At 41.6% G+C, this 27,947-nt stretch overlaps 1 protein-coding gene and 1 long non-coding RNA gene across 2 annotated transcripts in view; one reads left to right on the forward strand and one right to left on the reverse strand.

Moving 5' to 3' along the window:
• Positions 1–1,044: 1,044 nt before the first annotated feature.
• LOC147057585 (uncharacterized) lies at positions 1,045–27,832 on the reverse strand. Its single transcript, XR_015065905.1, has 6 exons — positions 27,690–27,832; positions 24,540–24,862; positions 2,402–2,465; positions 2,277–2,305; positions 1,557–2,110; positions 1,045–1,457 (listed from the first exon to the last, which is right to left on the reverse strand). It is a non-coding gene; the product is annotated as an uncharacterized LOC147057585 (long non-coding RNA).
• npr3 (natriuretic peptide receptor 3) overlaps positions 24,420–27,947 on the forward strand; it is a 28,888-nt gene continuing 25,360 nt past the window's right edge. The window contains exon 1 of the mRNA XM_085910466.1: positions 24,420–25,083. Within this exon, the coding sequence (XP_085766592.1) occupies positions 24,420–25,083 (664 nt within the window). The remainder of the gene's footprint in view (positions 25,084–27,947) is intronic.

Below are 27,947 nucleotides of genomic sequence, written 5' to 3' on the forward strand. Positions count from 1 at the left end.
GTTGAAGGGGTTCGGTTTGGGGACCTCAGCATCGCGTCACTGCTTTTTGCAGATGACGTGGTGCTGTTGGCTTCTTCAGTCCGTGATCTCCAGCTCTCACTGGAGCGGTTCGCAGCCGAGTGTGAAGCGGTCGGGATGAGGGTCAGCACCTCCAAATCTGAGTCCATGGCCCTCGGTCGGAAAAGGGTGGAATGCCCTCTCCGGATCGGGGATGAGATCCTGCCCCAAGTGGAGGAGTTCAAGTATCTTGGGGTCTTGTTCATGAGTGAGGGCAGGATGGAGCGCGAGATCGACAAGCGGATCGGTGCAGCGTCGGCAGTAATGCGGACTCTGTACCGGTCCGTCGTGGTGAAGAGAGGGCTGAGCCAAATGGCAAAGCTCTCGATTTACCGGTCGATCTACGCTCCTACCCTCACCTATGGTCACGAGCTATGGGTCATGACCGAAAGAACGAGATCCAGGATACAAGCGGCTGAAATGAGTTTCCTTCGCAGGGTGTCCGGGCTCTCCCTTAGAGATAGGGTGAGAAGCTCGGTCATCCGGGAGAGACTCGGAGTAGAGCCGCTGCTCCTCCACGTTGAGAGGAGCCAGATGAGGTGGCTTGGGCATCTCATCAGGATGCCTCCTGGACGCCTCCCTGGGGAGGTGTTCCGGGCATGTCCCACCGGTAGGAGACCCCGGGGACGACCCAGGACGCGCTGGAGAGACTACGTCCCCCGGGATGAGCTGGAGGAAGTGGCTGGGGAGAGGGAGGTCTGGGAGTCCCTCCTAAAGCTGCTGCCCCCGCGACCCGACCCTGGATAAGCGGAAGAAGATGAAGGTGATGAAGAAATATAAATATGGGGGAAAAAAACAGACTACCTGTAGTTTTTCCTTGATGCATTTCATGTCAGTTGCACATTTCGAACATGAAGCAATCGCACAGGAACGAGAAGTTTTTTTTTTCAGACCTGCATGTTTCCAAGACCATGGACAGTGAATGTTCATGGTCTTGGAAACATGCAGGTCTTCAAATCAGCCCCTCCCAACACAAGACCGCTTTGCAATCTGTATACAAGGAATTATAAACAGTGTCTCAGAAGAGAGGAATTAAGAGTAGACAAAATCCAATTGAGGACTTTTTTTTCTTGTAAATCAAGCAAAACTGAAAAGTCAGTAACTTTGACAGTACAGCAATTAAACCAAACAGAACCCAACAGGTTCCATTTGTAAACTATCAAGAGTGAGGGGGGGGACATCCAAAATTTTGACGAACCAATAATAATTAATCATTAAGCTTAATCATTCTGTCATTCAGTCTCACATCCTGTTTGTCATTTATTTCCTTGGACATCATGTCAAAGGTCTCCAGATCAGTCATGGGCAACGTTCACTCGCAGCGTCATATTCTGAACGAGAGTTGAGTCTCCTCAGGCCAGGGATTTCCAGAAGGGCCTCCACGATGACCTTCAGAAAATCTGAGAATAAAGAGAAATAGAAATAAAATACTCACTTAAATTACTGCAGCTATGTCCTCTTTTTAAATGACTAATGCCTACAAAAAAAAAAACTTTTACTTTTCCCTGTCATGGGCGTTTCACACTCACTTCCTAGCTGTTGAAGAATGAAGCAAATGTTAGCTGCAAGATTCAAACGAACCATTCTCCAATGATAAACTTTACCCTTTTTGAAAAAAAGAAGAAGACGGCATTCTGTCTGTGCCTTTGAATGTGGTGCAATTTAATTTGGCTGTTGTACACATCCAACCACGTTATTTTAAAATAGTACTGATAAAATTGCTTGTGGTGCAATTTAATTTGGCTGTTGTACATATCCAATCACGTTATTTTAAAATAGTACTGATAGAGTGTGAAAGTCAGGGCAATGACATGTCATAATTGCAAGTTCCATATTGAAGATTGCAATTACGACATAAGCTTTTTGCATATAATCGACAGTAGCTAAGCATACATAAGTATATTCAAACCACCAATAACGAATCAATTTCCAAAGATAACGCAAGGCAGTTGTGATTACTTCTACAATCAAGAATAAGTAAAAAGACAATCTGTAGCTTGTGGAGTCCAGTCAGTTTTTAATACGGATGCTCCTTTTTCTCCAGGCTTGGAGTCTGAAAAAAGAGGGAAAGGGAAAAAGAATTCACCCATTAACCGCTGTTAATCACGACACAACACAATTTTAACTTTTGAAGTGATTTGCCTTAGAGTTCCGAGCCCTGTTGAGTGCAAAACAAAGTTAGGTGCCCATTTTAATGACATCAGAAGATAAAAACCTACCTTTTCAGGTGCCACTTCTTGAGCTAAATCTGGAGTTACAAATCACAACATGGGTAAAAAGGGAAATTACATCTTTGCAATGCCATGCAATGCCAGAAAATCTCAAATTTGTGATCTATACTTACCGTTTGATCTTGTTTTTTGCCTTTATAATAGCCATGGCGAATTTTGAAAGCGAGCAGCTGACATCTGCAAAAGCAATGCCATTATTTACATTAGTTTTGAATTCACATATGAATTGTAAATGCATACAGCATAAGCTCTTGTCAAAAATAACATTTGCTTATTAAATGTAGGCTACTCATACAGTTATAAACTTAGAAAAATATTTTGTTCACTTGAGATTCTATTTACTGAAGAAAACCACTACCATTAACATTTAGCGACCATTAACGTTTGTGCCAGAAGCTCTTTTCTTCTAAATTATTAAAACTAAAACAACGTAGCGAATTATGGGAAAACAAAGCACTAGCTAGCAGGCAAGCTACAACTTAAGTCCAAGCTTGAAATCCATTGATAATGAAATGGACAAACTGTGCAGGACAAAACAACAGCTCTTACTGAAACACCTCGAAGACTCACCTCATAGCAGGCTTCCTTAGTGTCTTTTTTATTTTATTTAGTCTTTTAGAAGCAACATGCGTCGACTGAGCAGTTTACTTGCTGTGGACACTTCTACTTTTTCTTCGTCTCGTTTTTTTTTGTCTTTTTTTTTTTCAGTGGCGCACAATTTATGCACGTGTCTGCCCCTAGCGTTTCGAACAAAGCAATACAACATTGTTCGTACAAATTACAGTTGGTTTAGGGTTCCATCCATCCATCCATTTTCTGAGCGGCTTAGTCCCCACGGGGGTCGCGGCCATGCTGGAACCTATCCCAGCCGTCATCGGGCAGTAGGCGGAGGACACCCTGAACTGGTTGCCAACCAATCGCAGGGCACACAGAGACGAACAACCATTCGCACTCGCACTCACACCTAGGGACAATATGGAGTGCTCAATCGGCCTATCAAGCATGTTTTTGGGATGTGGGAGGAAACTGGAGCGCCCGGAGAAAACCCACGCGGACACGGGAAGAACATGCAAACTCCACACAGGGAGGGCCGGAGGTGGAATCGAATCCGCACCCTCCTAACTGTGAGGCGGACGTGCTACCCACTGCCCCACCGAGCCGCCCGGTTTAGGGTTCAATATTTCAAATTTGATGGATTTAATTTTGGCATCTATATACGGTCTATGGAATAACGTAATATAGACTATGTCAGGTTACAGAAATAACCACACTTCATACGGTTGTTTAAAACAAAGCAATACAACTTCTGTACATTATTTATACAACTCATAGCTGGTTTATATTTCATATTTGATGGTGGGGACAAGTAGTATAGAAAATGGATGGGTGGATGGATGGCTGGCTGGCTGAATTTGATATCAGGTGACAGAAATAACCACACTTCACACGAGCAATGGTTGTTTAAAACAAACCATCACAACTTCTGTCCATTATGTATACAACTTACAGAATGGTTTTGGGTTTAATATTTCATATTTGATAGATTTAATTTTGTTGTCTATTTTAAGTCTATGTGTAAACCTAAAATAGATGTCTATTTTAGGTTATTCCATAGAGCTAAAATAGACGTCTAAATTAGGTCTATGTTTAGACCTAAAATAGACGTCTAAATTAAGTCTACACATAGACTTTATATAGACGTCGATCAGGTTACAGAAATAACCACACTTACCACGCACGGATCAATGGTGGTTTAAAATAAAGCAATGCAACCTCTGTTCATTATTTATACATCCTACAGCTGGTTTATGGGTTAATATTTCATATTTAATGAGAAAAAAGGGTGGGGGTGTTGCCCTCATCTCAGATTCCGATCTTAGATTTACGCCTCGTTCGATTAACGTATTTAAAACATTTGAAGTTCTCACTATCCGATCCACCGCTTTACCCTCATTTTATCTTGCTGTTATTTACCGTCCACCCGGGGTTTACTCTGGCTTCCTGGATGAATTTTCAGAATTTGTGGCTGATCTAGTGACAAATGCGGATAATATAATAATCATGGGCAATTTTAATATCCACATGAATTTACCGTCAGAGCCACTTACTTCGGCATTTCTGACTAACTGATACGTTTGGTTTTACGCAAGCTGTACAGGCAGCAACGCATAAGAATGGAAATATCTTAGATCTGGTATTATCCCAAGGAATGGCAACGTCAAATATAACAGTACTGCCACACACTACTGTTTTGTCTGATCATTACTTAATAAAATTTGAAATTTTAGTTCTCAGTCAAAGACGAGATTTCTGGAGAAATTGCGTGTGAAGGCGAAATGGTTGAATAACTTTTTGGGGAATACTGCCGAATGATTTTGAAACGAGTTGAATTACTTGAGAAACGTAGAATTTAGAGGTGAAAAACTGAATTTTGGAGAATTTGGTGGAATTTCAAATTTGAAAATGGGAATTTATGGGAAATGGGAATTTGGGGAATAGGGAGGAAAAAGATGAAGAGTTGAAAGATGGAATGGGTTGAATCGGTTGAAAGATGTGGAAATTAGAGGGGAAAAACAGAATTTTGGAGAATTTGGTGGAATTCGCCTTCACACAACAAGAATTTGCAATTTCTGGAGAAATTGCGTGCGAAGGCGAAGCCACTTCACACTTTTGTTATTCTACTTTTTATGTAAAATGAAAAAAAAAGAAAAATTTAAAATGGTGAATTAATGATGAGAAATGACGTTGAATACATTAAATGGGTAAAATGATGTGTTAAAATGAAAAGCGGGAAAAATGAGTTTGGGGAAAAATTGATGTTAAATAAAGGAGAAATGAAAATGGTAAATGAATGATGGTAAATGGTGTTGTATAAAATAAATGGTTAAAATGATGTGTGAAAATTAAAAGCAGGAAAATTTAGTTTGGGAAAAAAATGATGATAAATGATGAGAAATTAATAAATGAATGAATAAAAAAAAGTTGCCCGTTACTAAAATGATGATAAAGATGAGTTAGGGAAAAAAAACATGATAAAAGTGCATATTGAGTAAGTTGCCCAATGCAGGGCATTCGCCTTCACACTAAAAATAATAATAAAAGAAAAGAATAATAATAAAGTAGAATAACAATAGTGTGAAGGCCTTCGCCTTCACACTAATAATAAATAAAAATAATAATAATAATAAAGTAGAATAACAATAGTGCGAAGGCCTTCGCTTTCACACTAATAAAGGACAGGAATAACAATAGTGTGAAGGTCTTCACCTTCACACTAACTAGAATTTGCAATTCCTGAAGAAATTGCGTGTGAAGGTGAAGAAGTTGAATAAATACTTGCGGAATGCTGGTGAACAAAGCGAATAAAGTTGGAAGGGGTTGAATCGATTGAAAAATGTAGAAATTAGAGTAGAAAAACGAAATTTTGTAGAATTAGGTCGAATTTCAAATTTGAAAATTTGAAATTCGACCAAATTCTTCAAAATTACATTTGAAAGTTGGAATAGGTTGAATAGGTAGAGAAATGTAGAAATTAGAGTAGAAAAACGAAATTTTGGAATTTGGTGAAATTTCAAATTTGAAAATTTGGAATTAAAATTGAAAGTTGGAATGGGTTGAATCGGTTGAAAAATGTAGAAATTAGAGTAGAAAAAAGAATATTTGGAGAATTTGGTCGAATTTCAAATTTGAAAATTTGAAATACGACCAAATTCTTCAAAATTACAATTGAAAGTTGGAATGGGTTGAATCAATAGAGAAATGTAAAAATTTGAGTAGAAAAACAAAATTTTGGAATTTGGTCGAATTTCAAATTTGAAAATTCGGAATTACAATCGAAAGTCTGAATGGGTTAAATCGGTTGAAAAATGTAGAAATTAGAGTAGAAAAATGAAATTTTGGAGAATTTGGTCGAATTTCAAACCTGAAAATTGACCAAATTCTTCAAAATTACAATTGAAAGTCGGAATGGGTTAAATCAGTAGAGAAATGTAGAAATTAGAGTACAAAAACAAAATTTGGGAATTTGGTCGAATTTCAAATTTGGAATTACAATTGAAAGTTGGAATGGGTTGAATCGGTTGCACTAAGATGGAGTACTAACAATGAAGTGTTTGATCCACAACTATGAGGAGATCATTAGTCACTTTAACAAGTGCTGTCTCAGTGGAATGATTAGCTTTAAAACCAGACTGAAAAGATCCAAATCGATTATTAACGACCATGTGTCATCAATAAGATGCTGCGCTACTACTTTTTCAAGAAGTTTTGCTATGAATGGGAGATTTGATTGGCCTATAATTACTGAGACAGTCCGGGTCAAGATTTGGTCGCTTAAGTAGCGGTTTAATGATAGCAGTTTTAAAGGCTGTTGGCACTATCCCAGACAGATTAATTATATTTAAGACGAACGGTCCTAAGATTTGAAATAATTCTTTAAATAGTTTGGCCGTAAGCGGGTCGAGTAAACATGTAGTTTGTTTAGCCGCACTAACTAATTGTGTAAGCCTTTCAAGGGACACGGTTTTAAAATTTGAAAGGGTAATTCCATGATCGTCAGCGCCGGTAATCGGCGGTCTCGACTGAACGATCGGAATGGTTATCTTGATCTCCCCTAATGGATTCAATCTTTCGAGCGAAGAATTTCATGAACTCGTCAGCTGAGTGAAAGGAGCTATCGGGGGTTGGCTTTGCCACTGTATCAAATAGGTATTTAGGATTGTTTTTATTGAGATTAATGACTTGCGAAAAATAACAAGTATTTGCTAAGATAAGCGCATCTTTATATTTCAGGAGGCTGTCGCGCCATGCCTGATGGAAAACCTCAATTTTGGTTAAACGGCAGTTGCGTTCATGCTTTCTACATAATTGCTAAAGTGTATGTGTTTCATCTTCGAACCACGGAGTAGGCAATCTACGGCGAGTTTTCAGACGTAGCAGCACCACAGAGTCGATGGCATTTAACAATGTAGCATTGAATTCATTTGTAAGATTATCAATAGAGCCAGTACATGGGGGGAATACGGCAGTTGCTGGTGGCAGTAGCTCAGATAGCGCAGTTGCAGTCATGGAGTTAATATTACGACTGCTATAATTCTGATTGCTCTCTTCCCTTTGACTAAGAACTAAAATTTCAAATTTTATCAAGTAATGATCAGACAAAACAGTCGTGTATGGCAGTACTGTTATATTTGAGGTTGCCAGTCCTCGGGATAATACCAGATCTAAGGTATTTCCATTTTTGCTGCCTGTACGGCTTGCGTAAAACCAAATGTATCAGTTAGAGTCTGAAATACCGAAGTAAGTGGCTCTGATGGTAAATTCATGTGGATATTAAAATCGTCATACTGTGCTTGGGCAGATATGCATATTGGTTTTTACACACGTCAAGCACTGTGGGCATTAGTTTTTTCAACACAAATCTATTATTTTCCCTACACGAGGTTAGTGAGATGGGACGCCAGTCTGATATTGAGCCAGGGTCTTGGCCTTTGGGTATGGGACAGACATTTGACTCTTTTCATATATCAGGCACACACCCCTGCTGGTATGAGCAGTTGGCCAGATGTGTAATGACCGGGGCCAGGTCCTCTGCCAGTTCTTTAAGCAGCCAGGTTGGAATACCGTCTAACCCACTTGCTTTCCAGGGGTCTAGCCAAGTGAGGGCTAGCTTCCTCTCACCTATCCTGCTGATGTTATTTTGTGTAAGTCTAGGTAAGGGGAAAACACAGTAGGTCGTTTTATTAGTCCATGATTTGGCAAAGAAGTTGTTCAGAGCTTCTGCAGCTTTGTTTTCTTCTACTCCCTTAAAAAGGGTATGCCGCATTCTTGAATTAAAATGAATTAATGAATCAATTCTTTATTTCGAACATATTTAAAACATAAAAAGATACAAAATAAAAAACAAAACAAATTACACTTTTAAGTGCCATATGCAAATCCATACAACAAACAAACAATAAACCAACAAACTGAAAAAAACAGTAATAAAGAATGCTCGAAAAGGAGGAGTAGGAAGCATAGCTTTTTAGATTCCTACCCCTTTCTCATTTTGGTCATGATGGAAACTAATTATTCAACATATAAATCTACAACAGAATACAAGTAGATACTGTTATATCCTTACTATTTTCCGGGTTCTGATGTAGCAAGAATGGTTCGGACAACGACGTGATGGATACTGCTTTATTCCTTCAACACAGTCAGTTCACAGGCCGTACATCACAACACTGAACGTCCCCGAAGCTCCCCCTCCCACATCCGGAGTTTTCCCACTACGGAACATGAGTTAGCCCAAAATATACAACATCTCCTCCCCCCTTACAATGAACGTGCTTTATGCATGAACAACACAGAATTACGCACCTAGAACTAGACATCCCCATAACTCGGGTCAACCACGAACCTATAAGTCAAAGCGTCGCCGCTCTCTGATAGGATATCTCCTATCTGGGGGCACAGGATCAGCTCCATGGTCGATCAATGGCGAACTTGTTGCAGGAGCTTCTGCAAAGGGAGATGTCACAGTCTCTGTTTCGGGCACATCCTCAGCTGGGACTGTTGGCGCGAGTGTGATTGAGTCCTGCACTCGGGTGGGTATGTGAACCGGTGTTTTGACATAGGCAGAGCTATCAGGAAAATCTTTGAGGGACAGCTCTGCTGGCCCTAATTGAGTCTGCAGGAGTTGATCAACATGTCTTCTCCATACACCATCAGACGTTTGGACAGTATAAGATACTGGTCCCGTTTGCGCAATAACAGTGGCAGGAATCCACTTTAGTTCGCCACGGTAGTTCCTTGCCAACACAGAGTCTCCTGGCTCGAAAACTCTTCCTTTGCCCTTCTGTCCTCTGCACCTAACCTGTTTTTCCTGTTGACCTTGGACAATGTCCTTCACTGCTGAGGGCTTCAAGAGGTCAAATGTGGTGCGCAGGTCTCTCTTTAGCATCAGGCTAGCAGGAGATGTCTTGGTGGTTGCATGTGGACTGTTCCGATAGGTTAGTAGGAAGTGGTGCAGTCTCTGATGTAGTGTTCCTTGTCCTTGTGATGTTTTCAAGGCATGCTTCATGGTTTGAACAAACCTCTCAGCAAGCCCATTTGTTGCGGGGTGGTAGGGGGCTGACTTAATGTGTTGGACACCGTTAGCTTGCAGGAACACTGCCATTTCCTGTGAGACAAATTGGGGTCCATTGTCAGAGACTAGCTGGGCAGGAGATCCAAACCGACTAAACAGTTCCCCTAACTTTTCGATAGTCTTCTCTGCAGTGGTTGATCTCATGATAGCCACCTCTGGCCATTTACTGTGTGCATCCACAGCAATAAGGAACATCCTGTCCTCCACTGGTCCCGCAAAATCAATGTGCACCCGGTGCCATGGTCCTTGTGGGAATTCCCAGGGGTGAAGAGGCGCTAGTGGAGGATTGTTCCTGACTTGGTGTCATGATGGACATCTTTTGGCCAACTCTTCAATTTGTTGATCCATGTTCGGCCACCAAAAATAGCTTCTCGCTATTTCTTTCATTCGTACTATTCCGCTGTGTCCCGAATGCAGTTGCTGCAGCACTTTTGTGCGAAGTGACCGTGGTATGACCACCCTCCTACCCCAGAGTAAACACCCAGACTGGACAGACAGTTGCAATCTCCTCCCGAGGAAAGGCTTCAGACTCGCATTATCGCCAGCAGATCGACCCTTGACGACAACGTCCATGACCGCCGATAACTCCGGGTCATTCCGAGTTTCCCTTTTTACCTGCACCTCTGAGACAGGTGCTCTCTCCACCTCCCTGAAGTAGAAAAGGTCCACCGTGTCCGACTCCGGCTTCGTGAAAGGCAAAGGCAATCGGGACAAGCCATCCGCATTGCAGTGGAAGTCTGATTTGCGATACCTGATGTCATATGCATGCGCCGACAACAACAAAGCCCACCTCTGCAGTCGGCATGCAGCAAGAGACGGTATCCCAGTGTGTGGACCAAGGATGGTTGTGAGGGGCCGATGGTCCGTCAGGAGCGTAAACTTCCTCCCATACAAGTATTGATGGAATTTCCTAACTCCAAAAACAATGCTCAGTGCCTCTCGTTCCAGTTGAGCATAGTTAGACTCTGCTTTGTTCAATGTCCTTGATGCAAAAGCGATTGGCTTTTCCTCACCACCCGGCAGGACATGAGAGAGAATCGCCCCTACTCCGTAAGGAGAGGCGTCACAGGCGAGCTGCAGTGGAAGTGATGGGTTGAAGTGCGTCAGGACCTTGGACGTAGTCAGCACTCCTTTAGCCTTTTCAAAAGCCTCCTGACAGCTGGCTGTCCACTGCCACGTTTTGTCTCGGCGTAACAGTTCATGCAGGGGTTGAAGCAGTGATGACAGATTGGGGATGAAGCGTCCGTAATAGTTCAGCAGACCTAAGAAAGATCGTAGCTGGCTGATGTTTTGGGGTGGGGGCGCGTCCACGACAGCTGCCACTTTTGATGGTGCAGTGTGCAGCCCTTCTGCATCGATCACATGCCCCAGATATTCTACAGATGGCTTGAAGAAGTCACATTTGTCCTTACGGACTCTTAAGCCGTAGTCCTTCAGCCTTTGAAGGGTAGCATCCAAGTTGCGCAGGTGCTCGTCATCGGTAGATCCAGTGCACAGGATATCGTCAAAGTAGCACTGTACCCCAGGTAACCCACTAAGGATCTGATCCATCGCTCGCTGAAAAAGTGCGGGGGCTGACGTGATGCCGAACGGCAGTCTGCAGTATCTGAAGAGACCCTTGTGTGTGTTAATGGTCAACATTTCACGTGACTCTTTTTCTACATGCATTTGTAGGTAAGCCTGACTGAGATCTACCTTACTGAATTTTTGTCCCCCACTCAGTCCAGCAAACAAGTCATCAATTAGGGGAAGTGGATATTGCTCTGCTGCTAACACAGGGTTAAGTGTTACCTTGAAATCTCCACAGGTCCGAATTCCCCCATCTTTTTTTGGTACGGGAACGATGGGTGTGGCCCACTCACTGATGGTCACTGGCTCCAAAACCCCATTCTTGACCAGGGCGTCCAAGTCAGCTTCTACCTTGGATCGGATGGCGTATGGTACTGGTCTAGCTTTCATAAACACAGGCTTGCTATCAGGTTTGACATGTAACTTAATGGTTATATCTTTCATGCTGCCTAATTCATCACGGAAAACCTCTTTGTGTTTCTCGAGTATTTCTTGTAGCGGAGTGGAACCGTGTGACAGTTTCCTTATCGCTTGCCAGTCCAGCCGGATTCCCTGTAGCCATGTACGCCCCATTATAGCAGGATGATTTCCCTTGGTCACATAAAGGGGAAGCTTTTTGGTTCGCCCATGGTACTGAACAGTCACATCGGTCCTCCCTTCCATGTGCACTCGATGTCCCGTATATGCCTTAAACACTGTGTCTGATGGACGTAGTGGGAGGTGCCTCATGAGTTTCCTGTAGATCTTGTGTGACACTAGTGATGCCTTTGACCCTGTGTCTATCTGCATTTTCACCACATGTCCCTCCAACTTGGGTTCAGCCCAGTAGCCATCTGAGCTCTCACCTACATTCATCACTCGTATCGTATTTACAGGCACTTCTTCCTCCGAAGAATCACTATTTCTTTCATTATCATGGCAAATGGTGCGAACATGCCTTTTTTGTTTATATTTCACATTGTCACTTTTGTTCCCAGCCCTTGAGCTTTTGTCCGTGCCCTGTTTACTTCGGCACGCCCGCTCTATGTGCCCCTTTTTTCCACAGTTACGACAGTCCATCTCTTTGCACCAGCACGTCGATGCAAGATGTCCAGATTTACCACAGCGAAAACATGGCCCTTGCGCGTTCGGTTTATCATTGTAGAGTTGGTGCACTCTTTCTGTAGCACTTAGTTGCTGGGCCTCCCGTTTTGCCATTTCCATTGTTACACTGATGTTAATGGCCTTTTCCAAAGTCAAGTTACTTTCTGTGAGTAATCTCTTCTGTGCTGCTTCGTTTCTAAGTCCACATACCAGCCTGTCTCTCAAAGTGTCATTTAACACATCCTGGAACTCACAGTGTTCAGCCAGCTTGCGTAGGGCTGCTACAAACTGGGTGACCGACTCGCCCTCTTCTTGGCTGCGTCTGTGAAATCGGAATCTCTCTGCGATTACCAGGGGTTTCGGTGAAAGATGGTTTGCCAGTACATCCACTATTTCTTGGTATGTTTTACTGCCGGGCTTTTCTGGTTGAAGTAGGTCACGTAGCAAGTTAAACGTTTTCGGCCCCATTACACTCAAAAACGTGGGCACCAGCTTCTCCTCCTTTATATCGTTGGCCATGGCGAAGTAATCGAAACGCTCAGTATATGAGCTCCATTGTTCAATACTTTCGTCAAAGGGACCAATTGAGCCAATCATTCCCGCCATTACAAGTTCCTGTTCGTATGGCACTGCTTTCCCTCACAGACGTCTCCCCTCAGCAGGCCACTCCTTTTTTTTTTCACACTTCACCACACTACTCACGACGTTGCCAACAGTCCACCAATCCACTCCACCCTTCGAGATTAAGCCGGCCAACACCCGTCAGTCCAGACGTCCTCGTCGCCAGTTTTGTTATATCCTTACTATTTTCCGGGTTCTGATGTAGCAAGAATGGTTCGGACAACGACGTGATGGATACTGCTTTATTCCTTCAACACAGTCAGTTCACAGGCCGTACATCACAACACTGAACGTCCCCGAAGCTCCCCCTCCCACATCCGGAGTTTTCCCACTACGGAACATGAGTTAGCTCAAAATATACAACAGATACCCTTTCAATTCATTTTTCTGTTTCATTTTTGCTTTTGTGTAGTCAATTGGCATTTTTTAGTCCTTGTACCCGCTAAACAACATATTTTTGTACATTTATTTAAGCTGGTGGATATTTGGAATTTGCTTGAGTTCCTCACTTAGACTGTTCCATAGTTTGACCCCGGTTATAATTATACAGAACCTTTTTAAGGTTGTTCTTATGTTTAAGATTTTGAAGTTGTGATTTCCCCTTAACTGATAACCTCCCTCCCGGTTCCTAAATAAATTCTGGATATTTTCTGGTTGTTGTTTTGCTTTTGCCCTATACATGATGATTGCTGTTTGACAAGATACTGTCATTGAATTTCAATAGTTTGGATTGTATGAAATTGGATTTGTGTGTTCCAAGTAGTTTACTTTATGAATAGTCCTTATTGCTCTTTTCTGCAGGATAAGCCTCAGCACAGTAATGCAAATCGGGCAAGACAAGTGAACAATAAACTGTCCGAAGTGAATGATAATCTAATATTGTATTTTCCGGACCAAAAGTCGCACCGGATTATGAAGCGCACCTTCAATGAACGGCCCATTTTAAAACGTTGTCCATATATATAAGGCGCACCGGATTATAAGGCGCATAAAATAGAAGCTATACTGCAACAAACTGTGGTTGACTAGGGTTGCGATATGCATCCACTAGCCAATAACCAATAAGCCCTTTGTAAACAATCGCGTTTCTCAAACTATCCTATAAAATGAGCAGAACTGAATAAAGTTCAATCTAACACCTTGGTACTGCTTACCTATGTTTCCCTTCCATATTGATCCGTAAATTTACACAAAACATTAACAGAGCAGCCGATTTTGACATGAAATAGCCTCGTGCGTATAGCAGCTATCACTATAGCATTAGCCACCCGCAAACTCCCATGAGCCTCAGCTCGCAGACTCCCATGAGCCTCAGCAAACTGTATACAATCACGTTTCTCAAACGAGGGCCTAAAAAATGATCAGAACTGACTAAAGTTCGATAACACCTTGGTACTGCTTACCTATGTTTCCCTTCCATATCAATCCGTAAATTTACTCAAAACATTAACAGAGCAGCCTATTTGGACATGAAATAGCCTCACGGGTACAACAGCTATTCAGTGACGCCCCCTGACCATGGTTGCCGTAATGCTGGTAAGCAATGCGACCTTGTAATTTACTAGTTGTACTAAAACATACTGAAAATTTTGGCAGAGCACTGTGTACAACCAGTATGGATTAACAAATTCATAAATTGATCCATATAAAAGGCGCACCGGACTATAAGGCGCACTGTCGGCTTTTGAGAAAATTTTTGGTTTTTAGGTGCGCCTTATAGTCCGGAAATCACGGTAATTTTTTTGCTCTGTATATGACTGCGATGCTCCGGCGATTTGGTGGCGCACTGGTTAGCACAGTTAGGAGGTTGCCTAACCTCCGACCCTCCCTGTGTGGAGTTTGCATGCACTCCGGTTTTCTCCCACATCCCAAAAATGATGCTTGGTAGGCCGATTGAGCACTCAAAATTCCCCCTAGGTGTGAGTGCGAGTGCGGATGGTTGTTCGTCTCTGTGTGCCCTGTGATCGGCTGGCAACCGGTTCAGGGTGTCCCCCGCCTACTGCTCGGTGACCGCTGGGAAAGGCTCAGGCACGCCCGCGACCCCCTGGGTACAGAGCGGGACAGAAAATGGATGGATGGATGGATGGATGGATGGATGGATGGATGGATGGATGGATGGATGGATGGATGGATGGATGGATGGATGGATGGATGGATGACTGCAATGCTTCTTGAAATTTTGGACTGTATGTGTTTGATGTGTGGTTTCCAACTCATCCTGTCATCTATTATAACCCCAAGAAATCTGTTATGCTCCACCCTTTCAATTTCAGTCCCATCTATCTCTATTCGTGCCTTTATGTTTGCTGTACCTTTGCTAAATAACATAAACTTGGTCTTACATACATTTAACGATAGTTTGTTCCAGTCAAACCATATTTTTATTTTTTTCATTTCCTCATTTAACACTGATTGCACTTGTTGGATGTTATTACCTGAACAAAAGATATTGGTGACATCTGCAAAATTGATGAGTTTTAATTCTTTAGAGACTTTGCACATATCATTTATATCCAAAATAAACAATTTAGGGCCTAATACTGACCCTTGTGGGACACCACAAGCTATGTCCAAATATCCAGAGCAGTAATTACCCAACTTTACACACAGTTGCAGTTTGCTCAGATAATCCTTTATCCAAGACTAATCCCCTTATCCTATACCTTTCTAGTTTATCGAATAGCATGTTATGATTAATTGTGTCTAAAGATTTTTTGAGGTCAATAAATACTCCCATTGCATGTCTGTTGTTGTCTATTGCATCTGTGATTTCCTCGATTGATTCTATTAATGCCTGTGCTGTTGATCTGTTAACCCTAAAGCCATATTGGTTCTCCATTCTACTATTAAAAAGCTTTCCCAATATTTTTAAGCGTTGTGGCAATATTGAGATAAGTCTGTCATTTGTAAAGTTGTGTTTGCTCCCAGTTTTATAAAGCGGAATGACTTTAGCAATTTTCATCTCCTTTGGTAATCTACCAGTTTGAAATGACAAATTACAGATGTACACCAGTGGTTTTGAAATCCCCTCAAAGATTTGCGGAACTAACATCATATCAATCCCATTGCAGTCAGTAGATGTTTTATTTTTGCAATGTTTTACAACATTAATTATTTCATTTTCCTCAACTGCCTTCAAAAACATTGAGTGAGGATTCCTTTCTTTTAATTTATCTCTGTTTTCTATTTGTACATTCGGTGCTGGATTCTGTATGATTTTTGCTATTTCAGGCCCTACATTTACAAAGAATTTATTAAAACGGTTTGCCACCTCTTCCATATTATAATTTTCAGTATCATTTATGACAAAATATTTAGGTAATTTGTGTTGTTCGGTACCTTTTCTGATAATGTTGTTCAGTGGAGTCCAGATCCCCTTGATGTTATTTTTATTGTAGTATTCTTCTTTGCTTAATCTTAAAATATAAATTCATTTATTCTTATATCTCTTAAGCTTATCTTCAGCACCTTCTGTTCTTTATTTTATGAAGTTCCTGTAGAGTAAGTTTTTCTTTTTACAGGCATTTCTTAAGCCTTTAGTCAACCATGGACTGTTTTGATATTTAGTTTTTTTATTGTATTCCTTGATCAGGCAATGCTTATTATATAATGAAGCTAATATAGTCATTAATTTATTGTATGCATTGTTTACATCATTTTTTATAGTATATTGTATCCCAGTTCTGCTCCATTAAGTCATGTTTTAGAGTAGCAATTGTCTCGTGTGTCCTAATTTTTCTGTGATGTTTAAACTCCCATATTTCCATTTTGAAATTATTGTCATATACTGTGAATACTGGAAGGTGGTCAGTAATATTAGTCATTAAAAACCCGCTTGTTGTCCTGTTTTCTATTATATTGGTGAATATGTTATCTATCAGAGTAGCACTCTGTGATGTTACTCTAGGAAAAATACTTAAGCTATGCATTAAATTTAAAAAATCATCAATATTTTGTTGCTTGTTTGGATTTAATATATCAATGTTATAATCCCCGCAAATAAATATATATTTGTTGGCTTTTCGTATTATCACACTTTCTATCCATTATGTGAACATGTCAATGCTAGAACCAGGAGCTCTATAGACACAGCTTATAAGAACATGTTTTTTCTTTTCAAAACAAATCTGTATTGTGAGACATTCAAGAAGGTTGTCTACCACCTGTGTCATAGCTTCTACAATCTTGAATTTTATATTCGAATCAACATGGATTGCAACACCACCCCCACCGTCTGTTGTTATGTATGAATTCATAGCCTTCCATCTCAAAATGAGTTCTCTTCTCAGTTGTAATCCAGGTCTCGAAAATAGTAATTATATTAAATGGTTGTTTGAATATGATTAAATGCTACAAAAAAAATTATAGACTTCGGCTATTGAAATGGATAATAGATAGCTTATCCTTTGTTAAGATGTCCCCATTATATTGATCATTGCTGTAGTAATACCATGTGTTGTTTATGGTGGAGAAGAAGTTATTGTCTGGGTTGATGTCTTGATCTATGTCCAGAGTGCTGCTTTCGCTGTAATCAAACGTTAGTGGGAGTTGTTCATTTTCCTGTATCCACTGTATTACTTGTCCATTGTTGCCTGATGTAGGTTGAGTAGTGTCGCTGAGCATTTTGTTTGCGTTTTGTGTTGTTACCTCCATTCAGTTCCATGTCCAATCCAGTTGATTTTCTATTGAAGATACTTATTCAAGCTTTTCCAGTTCCCCAATACTCCTCACCATCAGTATCTTGGCCTCTTCTGGTGATTCATTAAGCTTGATGTGTATCTTGCAATTTCTGGTCCATGTACTCTATATATTTTTCATTCATCTCAGGTGACGTCCTTTCTTTGCAATGTCCACGTTGGTCTTTGTCGAATGTTCGTTTATGTAGATGTCTGTGCCTTTGAGCAACTTACCCTGTTTTAGTAGTGGAATTTTGTGCTTCCTGTTGACAAATTTCAAAATGACTGCTGGCTTGTCGTTACTGTTTCGTCTGGGCAGTGGATGACAGGCTTCAACTTGGTTGGAGTTCATAGGTATTCCTTTTGTTTGCAGAAATGCAGCTACCTGTTGCTTGGCTGAGCTTGCATCTTGCTCACAGCCATAGCTGCCTGCCGTCACTGCCCTTGCATATGATATAGGTTTAATTACTATTTCAGTGATGACAATTTCATTTATTTTTGTATGTTGCTCAAGGTCTGCGACCTGACTTTCAAGGTAGGCAAGCTGCTTGTCCTTGTCAGCATTGACCTCTTCCACCAGTGCAAAGATGTTTTTCTGCTGCATCCTCACAGCATAAACTGTCAAGTGACTTTGTTATGTCCTCAATCTCCTCGTGGACATGCTCAGGTTTTTTTTTTGCTCCATACTGCTCATGTTGGCTCAATCCGCTGTTCCCCGGTAAATCAGCTGTTAGCTGTCTGCTTACTAACTTGCCGGTTCACGATCTGCTTAGATCGGTTTAGTTTTCTTGTATTTCCTTTCACTCTTGAGATCCTTGGTTTTGTTAATTCCTCTTCACGTTCGTTTTTTTCACTCTTGAAAGCTGCTGCGTGGCGAGCATATCGGACTTGAGAGTTTTTAGGGAGGATAAAACGCTTTGTGCTCTGATCTTTGATTTTACACCTCTAACATTCATGGGTGAGTGCCATAAGTAAAATGTAAATTTGCAGACTCCCATAGAGGCTCTCATATTTTACTATTTAACACTATCATTGAGCCCAACAGTTGTTAGGTTATTTCTTTTGACTGTAATTCCTCCTTTATTGCGGCACCACAGGCAGAGCTTGGCCGCTGGTGACCTCTCCTGGACGCGTCTGGTGACGGTCTCTCCCTCAACCTTAACTTCATGGTATTGCAGCTTTTTGGTGTCGATTGCAGTAAAGTATATAATAAGGAAATTTCATTTGGTGAGTTGGAGGGGAAGATTCTGGACTCATCCATCTCACTATCTGGGCTCCCGGGCTTTCCTCTCTTCTCTGAAGTCAAAGGGGATTCAGAGGACTGTTCAAATGCAATTCTTTTTGTGCACAGGGAATCTGGGTGTCAGAGGCCTGCTGTAGGCTGGCTTCACTTGACTCGCTTGTGGGCAGTTCTTGTAACATGTCACTTTTTATATTATATTATATTCATAAATCTGACCTGTAGGCCAGGTGAGGGCCAGGTGAGGGCTCGGGACGGGGGAGGACCATGTGTCCCCTCATAGTCCTCCCCTTTTCAAGCCCTCACCTGTTCCCTTGCCATCAAAAACAGGTTTTGGAGGGAGTTGTGAATTTTCCTTTTGATAATTTGTTTTTGCTTCATTTTCATTAATCTATGCTTTTTCTTTCCCAGATGAAAGTTATTTCCATTCTTATGCGTTGCTGCCTGTATTGCTTGCGTAAAACCGAACCTAACTCGTGCCACGTGCCATCCAACCAGTGATTTTCCGTCCGTCAATCATTCTCAGCCACGCCTGGCACTGATAAGAACCTCGGACAGTTCTTTTTCTTCCCCCCTTACGCCCAACTCAATAAAGATCCGTGTTGCACATGATTGCTTGTGCGTTTAATAAACAACTTTTTCCCTCTCAAAATTTTAAGTAAGTTTTGCTTTTCAGTAGAAACTGCATTTCACAGAAAACTACAGTTACTGGTAAACGAAAAAATACAGTGGAGCCTCGGTTTTCAACCACAATCCGTTCCAGAAGGCTGTTCGAGAGTTTAATCGTTCGAATTCCAAATCATGTCTTCCCTTTACAAATAATCGAAAAAAAATTTAATCCGTTCCAAGCAAAAAAAAAACGCCTTTTTTAAGCATTTTTCCATTTGCGCATTTTTGTCCGATCGCACAACTGCAGTGCACCGCTGAACGCGCAACCGTAGCGCGTCACCGATCGCGCAACTGCACCGCGCTGGTCGCATTATTAAATATTTTTCAAATCCTGATGTACTTTCCAAAATTTAAGTGGACCTCAGTGCGCAGGGAGCTGAATTTGGTCCGATCGCGCAACCACAGCGCGCCGGGCGCTCACTGTCGCATTGCTTTAGGAGCGAGTGCTGGTGCCACCAGCTCAGTGGCCTAGTAGTAGAGTGTCCGCCCTGAGACTGGAAGGTTGTGGGTTCAAACCCCGGCCGGGTCATACCAAAGACTATAAAAATGGAACCCATTGCCTCCCTGCTTGGCACTCAGCATTTAAGGGTTGGAATTGGGCGGTTATATCACCAAAAATGATTCCCGAGCGCGGCGCCGCTGCTGCTCACTGCTCCCCTCTCCCCCAGGGGATGGATCAAAATCACATGGGGATGGGTTAAATGCAGAGGACAGAGCCCTTTGAGACTGCTTGTGATTTAGGGCTATATAAACTTGACTTGATTGATTGAGCGTCGTCTTTGTGTTTTAGGATGGCTTTACTGCTCCCACTTGCTTCCTTTGGAGGCATGATTAGAGTTGATGCAATCCTCAGAGTAACGAGAATGTAATCACGAACGGAGTCAGCTGGCATGCGGGTCCTCTCGGCTCATCTCACGAGGTTCGTCAACCAAATTTTGTCCGACATCCAAAACAAAAAAATCTCTAATTTTTTGTTCGAATACCGATTTGTTCGAGAACCGGGGCGTTCGAAAACCGAAGCTCTACTGTATAAGGTTTTTCTTTCAAGTTAAAATTCACTGAACATCCTACTTATATATACTCTTAGTCCTTGACAGCCTTGTATACACAACGATAGTATAATATACACTGCTCAAAAAAATTAAAGGAACAGTTTTTTTTTATCAGGGTATGGCACGAATTAAATTACACTTATGATAAGGTTTTGGTCAGGCACGTGGCAGAGGGGGTTGTTAATCACTTTCAGCTGCATTGGTGTTGATGGAATTAACAACAGGTACACTAAAGGGGCAACAACAAGATGGTCCCCAAAACAGGACTGGTTTTGCAGGTGGAGGCCATTTCAAGCTCCTCCCTCTTGATCTTTTTTAACTGTTTTTCCACAAGTGTTGGCTTTAGCAAGAGTCATTGTCACGACTGGAAGCATGAGGCGATTTCTTAACCCTCCTGAAGTTGCGCAGATTGTCCAACTCCTCCAGGATGACACATCCATGCGTGCTGTTGCAAGAAGATTTGATGTGTCTCCCAGTACAATCTCCAGAGCATGGAGGAGATTCCAGGAGACAAGCAGTTACTCTAGGAGAGCTGGACAGGTCCGTAGACAGTCCTCATCCCATCAGCAGGACCGATATCTGCTGCTTTGTGCAAGGAGGAACAGGTTGAGCACTGCCTGAGCCCTACAGAATGACCTCGAGCAGGCTACTGGTGTGAATGTCTCTGCCCAAACAGTCAGAAACAGACTTCACAAGGGTGGCCTCAGGGCACGACGTCCTGTAGTGTGTCCTATGCTCACTACTCAGCACCGTGGAGCTTGATTGTCATTTGCCATAGAACACCAGAATTGTCAAGTCCGCCACTGGCGCCCTGTGCTTTTCACAGATGAGAGCAGGTTTACCTTGAGCACTTGTGATAGACGTGAAAGGGTCTGGAGAAGCCAAGGAGAGCGCTATGCTGCCTGCAACATCATTCAGCATGAATGGTTCGGTGGTGGCTCAGTGATGGTCTGGGGAGGCATTTCCATGGAGGGACGAACAGACCTTTACAGGCTAGAGAACGGCAGTCTGACTGCTATTCGGTATCGGGATGAAATCCTTGCACCCATGGCCAGACCCTACACTGGTGTACGCTGGTGCAGTAAGTCCTGGGTTCCTCCTGATCCACGACATTCCCAGCCTCATGTGGCAAGAGTATGCAGACAGTATCTGGAGGATGAAGGAATTGACACAATTGAATGGCCCTCACGATCACCTGATCTAAACCCGATAGAACACTTTTGGGACATAATGTTTCGGTCCATCAGACGCCGCCAGGTTGCTCGTTAGACTTTGCAGGAGCTCACTGATGCCCTTAGACAGATCTGGGAGGACATCCCACAAGACACCATCCGTCGTCTCATTAGGAGCATGCCGCGACGTTGTCAAGCATGCATACAAGCATGTGGGGGCTACACAAGATATTGACAAGAGTTTTGAATTGCAGAAATTGAATTTAGGCAAAATGGATGAGCCTGCCACATCATTTTTTCACTTTGATTTTTGGGGTGTCTATATACTGAGCCCTCTGTAGGCTGAAAACTTTTATTTCCATCAAAAGATGTGGCATCCTTTTGTTCCTGAGACATTAAACTGTCCATATCAGTATAGATATCCAACTTTTTTTTCACCATTGAAATCTGATGTGTTTTCAGTGTTCCTTTAATTTTTTTTGAGCAGTGTATATGTCAACTGTGAGCTCCTGAAGTCCTTTTAGATTCTTTTGTGGTAAAAATACATTTAAATTAACTTGACATACTCCATTAAAACTGGAGTTTTAAACTAGTGAGTCAAAGTCCAGTCCAACATAAACATGAAATATTTGTTACATTTATATAACAGTGTAATTGTTAACATAATAATAATACATTTTATTTGTAAGGCTATAGGCTATATCCAAGGTGAAAAGTGCAATGCCAATTAGACAATAAAGCCATCCGCAATGTATTCTTCTGTGATTTTAGATCTACTTGATCAAGATGAGCTTGTCAACATTGATTGCAGCAAGGAAAGAGCGGCTTGCCCTAACAATGTACTCTGCTGTGGAGAAAATGCTCTCACTTGTGACAGAGGTTCCTGGGACACATGGGCAAACCTGTTCTTGTCTTCCAAGAAAGGATCAGCATCAACATCAATGAAGTCGGTTGACCTGTACAGTGATTTATTTCTCAACTATCTGGGAAAGAGGCCTGAGTGCTACTATGTTATGAAAACCTCTCCAAAACGGTCTGTCAAAGTTGTCTTTCTTTGAAGAGGGGGGGGGTCCTATCCCTCTGTGGATCCCTTTGTCTCGTACATTTAAACATTTTTATTTATTGCGACAGTTAAACATTACATTATGCTGTCAAATGATTGTTGGACCACACACGGGCAAACTACGACCCACCGTCCACATCCGGCCCACAGGGCCGTGTAACCTGGCCCGCCAAACCTGTATAAATTGTATTATTAAACTTTTTTTTTTGTCATTATCCCTGCAATGACTGCGTTTCCCCAGTAGATGGGGAAATGTCCACCCGCGCATTGACTCCCGGAAGCCGTGTCAGAAAGCTTAGTGAACACTCACAAGAGTGTGTATGTACTCAGTGATATGAACCCGGCGCACTCTGCGCTCTATTTCTATCAGTGCCGAATTTCGAGTGTAGGCTGTGACGTCAGCATTCTCGTAATTTGCGCGCTGAGCTTTCAGATACAGTTTTACGCTAAAGACACCCACAAAACATAATTGTATGTGTTTAACATATGATTTAAAAACATTGCACATTTATATTTGTGATGGTTGGATAATGTTTCTGATTTCCTTTTTTAATTTAGCCTCAATTATCGTTTTGGTTAATCTTTTACTGAAACCTATTTTTATATTAAATTATGTAAATTTTCACACCCTGGACCATCACTAATCAAATGCCTTTTCACAACATCCTGGAACTACAGAAGGTAATGATCACAGGTTAAATGCATTGAAGAGAATCTAGATGTTCAAATTATCACTAGCTATTAGGGCGATTAGCGCTAATCGCGCTGATAGCTATTAGCCGTCATTCGAATGTCTACGCAACAAACGTTTAAAAAGACAGGACTTAAATACACTACAGGTAACAAGAGGCAGCTGAGAATAATCAAACTAATCATGGGCACACAGGAGGGGAGGGGCGAGCACGGACGAGACGTGACATTTTCACTACATCGCGGATTTTCACCTATCGCGGGTGGTCTTGAAACCAATTATCCGCGAAAAACGAGGGATTACTGTATGTCCATTCGCAACGCCGCTTTTCCTGTTCAGGATTGTGGGTTGTGCTGGAGCCTATCCCAGCTGACATTGGGCGAAAGACAGACTACACCCTGTACTGGTTGCCAGCCAGTCAAAGGGTACGCGCAGAAGCGAACAACCACCACATGCACACCGTCACTGAGCAAGAATCGATCCTACACACCAGTCAGTGTCAGCCTGCACCATTAGCGACTTACTATGTCTATGTATGTAGTAGTATGTATGTACGTATGTACGTATGTATGTACGTACGTATGTACGTACGTATGTATTTAAATTATAAACGCAATACTTTTGGAAACTTCCACCAAATCTTGAATGTTTGCCTTTAAATGCATTATGAACGGCAAAATCCCCAAATGTCTCGTCCTAACTGTATACGAGATTATATGCAATATTCTAGCCCACAATAATGAAAACCGGGTAAGTGGGCGTTAAATAAACCCTGGCTTTCAGTGTGATTCAGGTAAAGTCTTGTAGCTTTAAGAAGAAGGTGGGGAGCGTTCCAATGACGCACGACAGAGCCCAAAAAGATGCTTCAAAACTCAGTCAGCGTGTATGCACGGTGACCACTGGCAGAGATTTATTGAGCAGGCTATCAGTTGAGCAGATAACTAGCGAGAAATTGAGGACTCCTCAAGGGGCATCTAAATTCCAAATAAAACACGGTACTTTTGAAGATTTTTTTTGTCAAATAGTTTATCATCGACTAACTGTATTTAGTCTCTGTGGATCTTTCACTTTGCGACTACACAACAGCCAGGTGGTGGGGGGAAGCGGTTGAGCCTCTCTTCTAACATTTTTTGTTTTACAGACTTCAACACGCAAGTTGCAGCATGTTACTTTTCAGTTCGCCGTGGGTGTACTTTTTTATTTTCTGTAACCAAGCTGTGACCGTTCACACCTTGACCGATGAAATAGATGTTGTGGTATTTTTGCCCCAAAATGACACTTACCTTTTTTCATATGCGAGGGTCGCACCGGCGATTCGTTATGCGCAGCTGAAGCTGAAGACTACAGGAGCCCCCTACTCAGACCTCCATTTCAACATCCACTTTGAGAACTCCAATTGTGTCAATGATGCACTCTTCCACTTGGTGGACAGGTCTTGCTTGAAGAAGCATGATCTTATTTTGGGTCCAGTATGCGAGTATGAGGCGGCAGCGGTGGTGAGACTGGCATCCCACTGGAATATTCCGGTGATCTCAGCAGGTGCCCTGGCCGCAGGTTTTAGCAATAAGAATACTGAATTCTCCCACCTTACGCGCATCTCACCATCCTATGTAAAAATAGGAGAGACATTCAGTGCAATGTTCAAGCACTTCATGTGGAAGACCGCCGCCTTGATCTATGAAGATGACAAGGAGGAGCGAAACTGTTACTTCACTGTGGAGGGGATATATCATCTCATGACTGACCTAACCATTAAAACATTTACTTTTTCCCATGATGACCCTCTGGACATTGACGACATCATCCAAAGCATCTATGACACTCAAGGTAATAAATACTTCAATTTGTTATGGAAGAAATCTATCCATCTATCTATCTATCTATCTATCTATCTATCTATCTATCTATCTATCTATCTATCTATCTATCTATCTATCTATCTATCTATCTATTTATCTCTCTTTGTCTCTGTCTGTCTCTCTCTATCTGTCTATCTGTTGATAAAATATTACTCAATCCTTAGCCAATTGAAGGGTGACTACACTTTTTTTCCACTATGTAGAACCACAATTATATTTAAAAAGAAACATGTAAACAAACCCAAATTGGTGGTAGACAGAATGAAGCAAAAAACTAACAAAAAAACACCAAAATACAAATTGATTCCAATCTGAATATGAATGTTTTTCTGACTGCAGTCAAGCCATTCTGCACTTGAGGAGTCAAGCCAGCCTCCACAACTTGCATTCTTTCTATTTGCATTACAATAACACGCCTACAAAGCAATGCAGGCCACCAAAATATAATTCCAAATAACATTTTTGGTTTTCGTCTTATTATGATAGACATGAGACACTCCTAAAACTCAAAAGTTTGGATAAAGGTCTGGTGTTCTATTCAAGAATCCTGAAATCATCCTCATGTGAGTGCATTGAATGGAACCAAATAAATTTGTTCCACTTTAAAATATATTGAGATTTACGTATATAATCATCTTGTGTTGGAAGGATCCATCTTTAAAGGAAATGCCATATTTACAGCACTGAGAAGTTCATTCATGTGCATTTAAAATGGCATCAAGAAATTCATACTACTCTTTCGAATTGAGCAATGCCATACTGAATGGAATAGTAATTCCATAGAATCTAATCTAGTTGACTTCCACTTCCACTTAAAAATCAAAGCTGTCTTTAATCATAATGCTCCCCATGTATTGAGATAACTATTGAATTGTCTTTGATTGGGTAGATGCACGCGCCTATAAACTTCACATTTTGTATCATATCTCATGTCACACGTCGGGTCATTCTTTTTAGATCAGCAAAAAGAAAAGAAAATGGAAAAAAAGGCAATTTATTTGACAAAACACTTCTGCCCATTAAAAAACAACAAAAACATTCAACTCAAAATGTCAAACAGCTAATGACTGCGTTTAACACATGAACACAGCTTTAAAGTGTAATGTGTTCAAGAGTTGAGATGTAAAAAAAAAAAAAAAAAAGGGAATTATAAAATAGCCTAAGTCCACATTATTGAAAAAGAAGAAACATAAAAAGAAAAAATATAAACTAAATGTTTTACTTTTGCATGATTTGTTGTGACTGGGATAATAATCACTGTGTCCTCCACTAGGACCTTTATGTGACTCTCAAAGGGTGAGTGTCTGCAGAATGGAGTTATTAAAAGTGAAGATAAGACATTACACTTGATCATAAACAACGTATTGTTTTTTGTTTTCTTTAGATAAGAATTTTTCTGAAATTTTAATAGTGCATATTAATAAACTTCAGTTTATTATATACAAACATTAGTCGGTGAGCTTTGGGGCTATTAGATGTCACACCGCTTTTGCCTGGTAAAATAGCACATTTGAGTCACTGGTTTGAATCCATCGGAACTGAAACTGTGTAAAGCTTTTATCAACAGAGGTAAGTGTGCAGATTCATTTTCACTTATTGAAATGACTTGGAGAAGTACCGTAATTTTCGGACTACAAGTCGCGGTTTTTTTCTTAGTTTGGGTGGGGACTTATACTGAGGATCGACTTATATGTGAATTTTTTCAAAAAATTTCAAAAAAAAATAATAATAAAATAAGGGAAACCGCGATAAACGAACCGCAATGTAGCAAGGGATTGCTGTAATTTGAATTTCAAGTGACGTCAGCAGCGCGGCGGTTGTTTACATAAAGGACAAAGATTCGATCACGGGATGACGAAGATGACGAAGGGCCCCATGTACTACTGGCATCATTTGCGGCTTTGTTTGTAAGTGACACGGAGGATGAAGAGTTTGAAGGATTTAATGATTTGGAGTGACACAGAAAGTTTGAAAGACTATTATGGCTTTTCAGACGCCCGGTCCGACTCGACTGAGCTTTCTTTCACCTCCGTGGATGGAAGTCGGGGGCCAATGTTCGGCCGGGTGGCTGTCCGGGGACGGTGGATGGGGCTCGGACATGGCTTTTACGCACGCCCGGTCATACTCTACGGAGCTTTCTTTCACCCCCCGTCCGTCTGTCTGTCTGTCTGTCGGTCCGTCGGTCTACCTCTCCATCTATGTACCTCTCGCTTTCTCTTTCACTCCCTCTGTCTGTCTGTCCGTCCGTCTACCTCTCCATCTATCTACCTCCCTATCTATGTACCTCTCTCTTGCTCTCTCTGTCTGTCCGTCCGTCCGTCTACCTCTCCATCTATCCACCTCTCTATCTACCTCTCTCTCTTGCTCTCTCTATGTCTGTCCGTCCGTCCGTCTGTCCCTTCAATGCATAAAAAATAATAGGAACATTTTGGCAATATACAGGAAACACATCTTTCCCTTAAGTGTAAATTAATTTGAGTATATTAATGCATTTGTTTATCTACAGTCTGGGATTATTTTTTACTGATCAGTTTCAATATTTATATTTAAAAAAAAAAAATCAGCTAGTCTTACCTATTTTTGCGAAACGACGTATGTTGTATTATCAAAGCCTGTTCAGGGAGCTCCTGGAAAGGAAAGGTTCAAATTATATTCATAAATTGAGCTGTAAATCGCTAGAAAGGGCCGTTGCAGCACTTGCTATGTTTGAGTACTGGCATGTTGGGATAATGGCACGCGCACACACGCACGCACACACACGCGCGCACGCACGCACACACACGCGCGCACGCACACAGAGACAGAGCGAGAGAGAGCGAGAGAATGCTAGCA

This window comes from Syngnathus leptorhynchus, chromosome 4, assembly GCF_054491065.1.
Source record: "Syngnathus leptorhynchus isolate UIUO chromosome 4, UIUO_Slep, whole genome shotgun sequence".
Classification (NCBI taxonomy): Eukaryota; Metazoa; Chordata; class Actinopteri; order Syngnathiformes; family Syngnathidae; genus Syngnathus; species Syngnathus leptorhynchus.